At 40.6% G+C, this 9,646-nt stretch overlaps 1 protein-coding gene across 1 annotated transcript; it reads left to right on the top strand.

Moving 5' to 3' along the window:
• Positions 1-633: 633 nt before the first annotated feature.
• On the top strand, positions 634-7,693 carry nyx (nyctalopin; the record flags this gene model as incomplete). Its single annotated transcript, XM_046041317.1, has 3 exons — positions 634-930; positions 2,124-2,428; positions 5,799-7,693. Coding segments are annotated over 3 exons (1,431 nt in total), but the record flags the coding sequence as incomplete, so codon positions are not given.
• Between the last annotated feature and the right edge of the window lie 1,953 nt (positions 7,694-9,646).

The raw sequence follows: 9,646 nt of genomic DNA, 5'->3' as shown, positions 1-9,646 counted from the left end.
AAGAAAGCGAATAAGCTTATTTCCCAAAATGTTGTACTATTCTTTTAACTTGCATTGTCACTGCACGACACTAATAAGAAGTAAGAAACATCAGTTTATATTCTTGATAATATTATAAAAGTTAATTCTAGTTGCCCTAATATTGTAACTGGGTGATAAAAATTCATGTGCTGAGAGGAGGGGGTGACATATTTTCACTTTAATGACAGAAATCTGTTTGAGAACCACTGATCTCAAAATCCAGCCTCTGTTTGAAACATTTAAATGGAAAAGCATCATATTTCCTATGTTCTGCAAGCTTGCCTGATACACGAACAACCCCCATTGAATTGTTGAAGTATTTTTCCTAAAAACATATAAAGTAATTGAATAATGTTGCAGTAATATGGATTACAGAGCGCTGTGGAGACGTGCATAGGAACATTTCTTACATTAGACGTCTTCTAATTGAAGTAAAAGTCTTTTTAATTAGTAGACTTTATTATTGATTTCCATAATGCTCTTTTGTTTGCTTCTTTAAAAAACTTACCATATTGAAAGCACACACACCTGATTTTTTTAAGTAAAAACATTTTCAGTGGTTCTTTGTGGCAAAGATTTGGGACTGACTGATATTTGTGCCTTCCCTCTGTCCTTCTTTTAGTCTCTGTGCTGTGCCTGCTGCCCCAGGCGGTGCTGGCCCGGTGGGCGTGTGTTCGGGCCTGTCCGGCGTCCTGCTCCTGCACGCAGGAGAAGAGCTGCATCGTGCTGTGCGACCGCTCCGGCCTGGCTGAGCTGCCCAAAGAGTTCCCCTGCGAGGCCTCCGCCATCAACCTGGACAAGAACAAACTCAAGTTCCTGTCGGAGAGGGCGTTCGGCACCCTGCCCTCCCTCAAGTCCCTCTCTCTGGACCACAACAACATCTCCTTCATTACCCCCGGAGCCTTCAAGGTTTGCTGAGTTTGGCTCTTTGTTGTCTTGAAGAGATGAAGACCTAATGTAATGCATGTTTTAGTAACATGTACTGAAAAAAGAAAAGCCAAGTAATGTCTGTTCCTTTTCAGTCATTTGTTTTATATTTTAATCTATTCCTTTAAAAGACAAAAACAAAATTTGGTGGATTTTAGGGGAAAATATGTCCAGAATTGTACCTGTTGTTGCTTGAGCGGCACTCTCAGTGTGTAATAGCCTGGGACAGACAGGTTTCATTACATGAAGGACAAGGTTGACGTCCCTTGCTTTTTCTGTGATGGACACCAGGGGGATAATGTGCAGTTACCTGCAGCAGGATAAACATTGTCATTATAAAAATGGTGACCCACATGTCTTATGCTTTATTTGATTTATTAAAATTAAACTATTTAAGATCTAAGAAAAAAACTCTCAGACAGCAGACACCTCTGTTAAGGATACACTACTTCTAGATTTTAATAACAAATGATTCTTAGCAGCTGCCTCAAAATACATAACAATACATAAACATGTTTAATAAACGTAATCCACCAAAAGCATTTAAAAATGTTGATGTTAAAGGGTTGGTTCATCCTACATTTTCTTACTTACCCCTAGTGTCACCCAGCATTGTGGACAGTTTTGGTTTTATGTGTCAGGATTTTAAGATATCTATGCTCAAACAATCACAAGATTACATTTGAAAAACCACAACAGCTTTACCCAGAAACAATGTCCTGCTTAATCGGGATAATACACAGCAGTAAAGTATTTCCTACCACATTTTTAATGTTACCCTTTTCAGCGCTTTGAACTGCAAAAATAAAACTCCATTTGCCTCTGAACCTGAGCAAATATAACAACAGCTATCTACATGATTATATACCGCTAGGTTTGCTACTGCCTCTTTAAGAAATCCTTGAATCCTGATCTGCATCACTTGGCTTTTTCACAGAAATGTATTTTAACTTGTTATGCTTTATCCTGCAAACAAGCAAATGGTGCTGCAAAAAACTATTTTGCAGAGGAAGGAATGTTGTCTTATTGATGTGTAACACACACAAGGACTGTTAAATCTGTAGCGTTCAGCTGAAGGTATCTGTAGTTTGGGGTCTTGTGAATTGAACAGCAGTGTGTGAAACTACATATTCAAATCTGCATATTCGAGTCACAGCTGAACCTCTGTCCTGCAGGGCCTCTCCAACTTAGTGGAGCTGAAAATGGCGCACAATGAGTACATCAGTTACCTTCATACGCGAACGTTCACTGGGCTGAAGAAGCTGGTACGCTTGGACTTGTCAGATGCTAACCTCTTTAGCATCCCTGATCGCATCTTCATAGAGCAACCAGCACTGAAGGAGCTGCTCCTCTTTCAAAACAACTTCAGGAGGATCCCAGGAGCCTTCAGAGGCATGGAGAACCTGACTGACATCTACCTGGAGAGGAACAAGATAGAGGCGGTGGCATACAACTCCCTACTGGGCCTGGGTAGTCTCAAGTAAGTCTTGCCAATTAATTTACCAGTAGTGTGTTGTTACAAACCCGAGTACATAAAAAAAACATAAAGAGAGACGTAAGCCTCAACCCCAAAGGTGAATTTGGTGGTAAACTGAGTTAACTGTTTTGCCCTCAACTGCAGTTGGACTCCTCACCTTCAATATACTGTTTACTCACTAGCACACAAAATGTGCATTAACATCAAGCAAATGTATTAAGAAAGAAAAATAATATAATAGGACAGAGGGATGGCACGAAATAAGAACAAAATATAGAATAACTAGCCCAATCTTTTAAGATACTGGCCTCTTAGGACGGTGTTGCACATCTTGTTTTTAGCACTTGGTATTTTCCCCAAGTGGCAACATTGGATCTGAAATGTGAAGCCAGTTCGGAAGTGCCTTAAACCTGCATTCTGTAGAATGGCCAGCAGGGGGCGACGGATTTCATTGTAGTCTATGAGAAAATGAGGCTTCTTTTCACCTGATTTATTACCTCAGTAAACACTTTCCTAATGAGTTTATGGTCTCAGTTGCTAGTTTCAAGTCTTCTTTAACACAGCATGATGTTCATTTAGTAAATTATGGTCCCATTTAGAGGAAAATAGACCAGAAAGCAGGGGAAGCTTTAGGATAGAGGCAAGTCATGAAACTTAATTGTAACATTTTAGTTGCCTAAAATGTCTTATTCAGCATTTGGTTCTTCTAAAATACATTTTAAGGAATCGGCTACACATTTTTTCCAGGAAAGTATATTTTGTTATAAGCCTGTTTTTTGGTAGCCAACATTAGCATCCCAATGAATATCACAGTTAACGTAAATTACCTTGCTAACCAAGCTAGCTAGATCCACCCTCTCATCAAAATATGGTCACTTCTGGTTCCAAAAAACAAGATGGCAATGGCCAAAATGCCAAACTTGGGGCTTCAAAATGGTAATCCACAAACCAAAGGGTAACGTCACGGTTACTACATCCACTTCTTTTACACTGTCTATGGTTTTCCCACCACCTGGAGTCTGGATGGGAAAGTTTCGATGATTACTCTCTTGTACATTTCTTGTTTTTGTTTTTTGATGACAGAAAATATGTTTTAATTTGGAGTACATTTCTGTTGGTGCGCATGTGTTTCCAAAATATATACAGGATTTCTGGGTTTGGAGAGCATTCACTTTAATATTTGTGATTTCCCTTTTGCTTGTATTTGGGCTGATGGGGTCACCGTAGTTAAAGATATGCTGACACCTGAAAGGACCTGATTAGGTAGCTCTATGAAGGGCTCATTTAGCAAAACATCACCCAAAAGTCCTTTATTCAGTCTTTTAAACATCTGTCCTCTTCTTATCAATCAGTCAGACTTTCTTTGCCTTTTGTGCAAAATATCAATACAAGGTGCGTGACAAGAAAAGACAGTTACAAAAGAGTCTGCATTGAAAAGTTATTAGGTAAGATAACTCGAGAAAATAAAAATAGAATAATATATTATATATAATATATATAATAGACAATTAAAAAAGATAAATACAAATATAATAAGACACATAAAAGAGAAATCAGAAATATTAAGACCCTTTCTGCTAAAAGCTGCCTCTCCGTAATTTGTTGTCCTTAGCATCAGGGTTACTAGAAAGCCAGTGCCAGAGGATCAGAAGGGTCAAATGGGAACATATGATAAGAGCAAGTCTGATAGATACTGAGGCGCTTGTCTGTTTAGTGATTTGACTACTAAAAGTATCTTAAAATCTATTCTGAAACTGGCTGTCAAACAATGAAGGGACTTAAGAACAATACCTGTGCTTCAGTGTTCTGAATGTTCTGTAACTTATTCATGGGTTTCTCGGGTAGAGCAGAGAAGAGTGCGTTGCAATAGTCGAGTCTGGTAATAAAAGCATGGAATTAGTCTCTCAGTGTCTGTTTCAGTGAGGAACGGCTGTACTTCAGCTATATTTCCGAGGTGGTAAAAGACATTTATTGTGACAAAACTGATATGTGATTCAAAGGGTTAGATCTGGGTCCACAAAGATCTTTTACTAGGTGCTTGTTATTTTGTGTCAGAGATTTAGCTGCACTCTTTGGGCCAGATTTACTAAAGATTTGCGTGAGTAAAAACGTGTGCAAACTTGATATCGCCAGCAAATTAGCACGTAAGCTGATCTACTAACGGTGTGTATGGAGAATGACGTCTTTCAAAAGTTCAAGATAGCGCCTTTTGCCTTAATGAATATGCAATTTGGGCCGTTTCAATTTTATTGTGCAAAGTAATGGGAGGGTAACATGCAAATACATTTATTTACTAGACGCACTGTGATCTAACAAGCCTAAAAGCAATTTCATGTGAGTGCAACAGCATCTGTATTTAATACGTTTGAAAGGAAGGTGCAAACAGCCAAGTGTTGCAAAGAGATGGCTGCTGTTATTGTTGCCAGAAGGAGACACAGGCGTAATCAAAGAAGACGTGGAGAAATTAACAATATTAGATATTATTATATATCCAATATATAGAAATACAATTATTTTATTTTATTAATTTGATGAACTATATGAATTGAATTGTTTTGTGTATTTTCTTTTAGCTTTTCCAATGCTGTTGTATTAACATTCATGCCAATAAAGACCTGACTTCTTTTTTCCGTGAGATGGAAGAATTTAGAAAGTTGCGAGGTGCTGCGAAGAGCCCCCAGCTGCAGTAGTGCACGACACAACCCATTGTAGGTATCGGAGAGGGAATGGGGTGTTGGGGCGTACAGGGCCAGGGCCAGGAGATCGCAGTGCGACCGAGCACAGTGTGGATCCATCTGGCTGGATGAAGCACAATCTGCTGGCATTTCCTCACGTCTGGGTCATTCCAGCATACTGTAGCTGTTTCTACTGGGGTTTCCCAAAGCAGTCTTTCATGTGTGCTGTCCCAAGTACTTTGTGCCATCAGGCAGGATGGGCAGATACATACGATTTCCACATACTCGGGATCCACAGAATGAAACAAACCAAGGTTTTTACCCAGTGGCTGCTTTCCCTCCTGACTCTCCATTGCGGAAACCATTAAAACACGCAAAACCTAATTTAAATACTGCCACCTCCATTGTGTTTGCTCCTGTTGTCATCTACACAATAATTCTTAGTTAATCACCCATAACAGGTACTAAAATTGCCCGTGCAATATTTTAGAATGCACACGCAATTTAATACTCAATTTAGTACTTTATTTGGGATGTTAGTAAATCCGGCCCTTTGTGCAGTGGTTCGAATCCACAGTTTGATGTAAAAGAAGCAAAAAGAATAAATAGGACTGGTGTCATAAGGTGATAACATACAGTTGCATGTCATCGGCATAGCTATGGAAATCAATTCCATGTTCTCTGATTATGTATCCCAGGTACCTGAACCTCCAGGAGAACCGCATCAACGTGATCCATGACCGGGCTTTCCAGGACCTTGTGCGGCTGGAGAACTTCTACCTCAATGACAACCTGCTGTGTACTTTGCCCCAGCTCGCCTTCAAGGGCCTCAGCCGCCTCAAGATGCTCAACCTTGGGGGAAACCAGTTGATCAATGTGTCCAAGACCTGGTTCAGTGATCTGGTAGAGCTGGAGGTCCTGTACCTGGACAGGAACCAGTTGCTATACATAGAGGAAGGCACTTTTGAGAACCTGACCAGCCTGATCACGCTCCACCTGAACAGCAACAACCTCACCACCCTCCCCTTCCCTGTTTTCCAGCCCATCTACTTCCTGGCCCGCCTCTACCTGTTCAGGAACCCCTGGGAGTGTGACTGCTCCCTCGAGTGGCTGAAGGAGTGGATGGAAAACTACAAGCTGGTCCGGGACATCCCCTGTGCCTCACCTTCCTCCGTGGCGGGGCTGGATCTCAGCATGGTGGAGTTCGCCAAGATGAACGGCACATGCGTGGACCCCGGAGAGCTGAACTTGACCACGGCCTCCTCGGAGATCGTCTCCACCACGGAGAACCGCTTCAACAGCCTCGTTTCCAAGCTGCTCCAGCAGGAGCTCAGAGAGGAGATGGGGAACGGAACAGAGAGCCTCCGCAACGGGACCCTGCTGGATCCTGAAGACGAACTGCTCTCTGCAGGGGTCGGAGGGCAGTGGGCCCAGGCAAGTCAGCCACTTCTCTGCTTCCTTGTAGTGTGGCTCATTTTTGGTTTCATTGGCCAGTCATATATTCATTTCTGTCTTTCTTGCACATGAGAACTGTGGAAATGAGGGTTTGCTTTCTGTCCCACAGCAAACAACAAGGAGTAGCTTTTCAAATTGCTGAGAAGATAAAAGATTTTTTCATTTATCATTGAAAGCATTGGAGAATACTCTAACTTGCCTGTGGGGTTACTGGTGTGAGTTTGCTCTGCCAAACATATCCACAGAAGAAAAGACTGATGTCCACATGGCAGCATTTATTTTCACATGAGCTGTTTATATACGATAATCTATGACATTTATAGATGAACCACATATCTGTTCAACTGGTTCTTAAACAGCTATGCCAAAGCTGTACGTTCGCAGAGGTGGGTGTTGATTTCAAACTATGGATTACTGTGGCGATGTGATGAAAATGTTTATGTGAACCTTCAACTTTTGTTGCATAATACTCAAATTAAATAAATATTATGTAATATTCCTAGCATTACGTAGTCTGTTACTGTTTTTTTGTATTTTCAATCACATCTATGTGTAAAGTTAAAGGAGATAAGAGCTCCTGTAGTTATCTCCTAAACAGATGTCCTCTCTGCTCGTGTCTGTTCATTCAACTCCAAATGTAGGTTCTACAGCTTTTCCATAAATGCATTAATCTTCTTAGTGCGTGTGGCTCAGTGTTGTTGCTGCTTGTGTATGGAGGGACGTTGTCATTGCTTTTGCCTCCTATGCATTGACTGTTTTCCCCCTTATGGACTTGATCTCTCTCTGTGCAGGAGGTGTGATTGCCATATGGTTATGGATGGAATAGGGACAAAGCGTGTCAGTTCTCTTTGGGATAAAAAAAGCTTTCTGGCACATTACATTGCAACCAAATGAACTGTTGTTGATTTACAATTTACAACATGTTCTGTGTTTATATATATATACACTGATGTGCTCTGTGTAGCTGAAAAATGTAATGAAATCCCTGTTCTAGCACCAGCCACTGCTTTCTTTTTAACCTGGTGAATGTAAGTAGTTTGGTCTGACTGCCAGTGATCCGGTTCAGTGGTGTTAAGTGCTCTGTCACATGATATGATATATGATATGATATTTTTCTAAATAAAAACATTGCTGTTGACCTTTGTGACACACCTGCTCAGTGCTTCCTCTCAGCATCAGCCGAGGAGTCGACCCGTTTCAGCGGGGAAGGCCAGTTAATCTGCACGATGGCCCCTTGGCCCTTTTAATGTGGAATTAGGCTGGGACTAAGACAACTAGGGAGACTGGATGCTGCATCTCATCCCTCTCATTTAACCATCGTTCTCATGCAGCTGTTTTTAACCAGGACCCCTGCAGAAGCGTAATGGAGGATGAATATGTTCAGAATGTCTTTATCTGGGCCAAAGTTGAAACGACAGATGTGTTATAGAAGAGCTGCTATGTTGTTACTGGTATAAATGTTTAAAGTTGTACTGTAGGAAAATCTGGTAATGGTTAATAAGACAGATCCAGTAAATGTCCTAAAAATGTCCTATGAAGTTTCCTGGAAGGAGGCACATAAAGGTTTACTAGTTAAAGAAAAAATAGTGCCAGTGTTCTCAGATAGTATTACATTTTAGTAAATTTTTTTAGTTTAATTTTCTCAAAAGAAGAGCTATAACTGTCTGGAATAACTGACACAGATCTGTGTAGACCTAAGTTAATATTTATTTCTAATTGAAAACTTGAATTGTATCTAAGCTTCCCTGCCCTGTAGATGAATGAAACACTTTTGCATTTTCATTTGACCTGCTATTCACTGACCAGAACACTTTGTAGATTATGCTAGCAATTTATTGCAATTAATTAATTGCACGCTGTCTCTGTTTTCCCTAGAAATTGTTACCAAAGTACACTCTACTTTTCCAGTACTTTTCTAGGAATTCACGGTTACATATCGGCCCATTTCTGGGAAATAAATTTACAACAATTGAACCTGTGAACTCAAGACTGGAAAGTTTCATCTCTTGTGTTCAGTCGAGATTGACCATGAATTAGCAGAAAACTAAATTGTTGATTGGTATTCCAGTGGTGGAATGTAAATAAACACATTTACTAAGTACTGTACAAATGCAAGGTTGTACTTCAGTACAAGTATTTTTATTTTATACCACAATATGCCAAAGGCAATTATTGTACTTTTACTCCACTACATGTCTTGAAAGTTTTAGTTACTTTTCAGATTACATCCTTTCATAACCTTCCTGTCCAGTGAATACCATCCATCCATCCATCGTCAACCGCTTATCCTGCATAGGGTCGCGGAGGGCTGGAGCCAATCCCAACTGACATTGGGCACACCCTAGACAGGTCGCCTGTCGATCGCAGGGCCACACATAGACAAACAATCACTCACGCTTACCCACCACTCACGCAGACATGGGGAGAACATGCAAACTCCACACAGGACCGGGGTTTGAACCCACGACCTTCTTGCTGAGTTTGGATTAAGTGTTCTTTTATGTGCTTTTTAAGCTAAATAAACTATTTAAACCTCCTTGGATCAGCTGGAAAATGCATCGTCACAAAGCTGAAAACAAGTTGGTTTTCCTACTGTTTAGAGATATGTGGTTCTACCAGGACAGCGACTCTATAAACATAATAATGATCTTATAGACCATGGGATGGGGTGTAATCTGGATGGCATTTCTGCCTTCCCTCTCTGGTAACATTTACTAGAGAAGTAATATTGGACTTTCAACTGCTCACAATATTCCATTGCTCTTTATCCAATCTGGAAATTTAAACCTTTTTATTCACCACAGGGGGAAAGAAGCCGGTATTGGGGTCTTTCTCGATCTTTCAAAAGCATTCGATACGATTGACTTTCAAATCTTACTTGGAAAACTGTCGCACTACGGGGTCAGGGGAGTGGCTCTCCAGTGGTTCAGGGACTATGTTTATGTATGACGGCAGACTCTGGATTGGAAGATACAGTGGGGGAAATAAGTATTTGACCCCTTGCTGATTTTGCAGGTTTGCCCACTTACAAAGAATGCAACGATCTATAATTTTAATCATGTGTACATTCTAACAGTGAAAGACAGAATCC

This window comes from Micropterus dolomieu, unplaced genomic scaffold, assembly GCF_021292245.1.
Source record: "Micropterus dolomieu isolate WLL.071019.BEF.003 ecotype Adirondacks unplaced genomic scaffold, ASM2129224v1 contig_1285, whole genome shotgun sequence".
Lineage (NCBI taxonomy): Eukaryota > Metazoa > Chordata > Actinopteri > Centrarchiformes > Centrarchidae > Micropterus > Micropterus dolomieu.
This window is presented reverse-complemented; position numbering and strand designations above follow the sequence as displayed.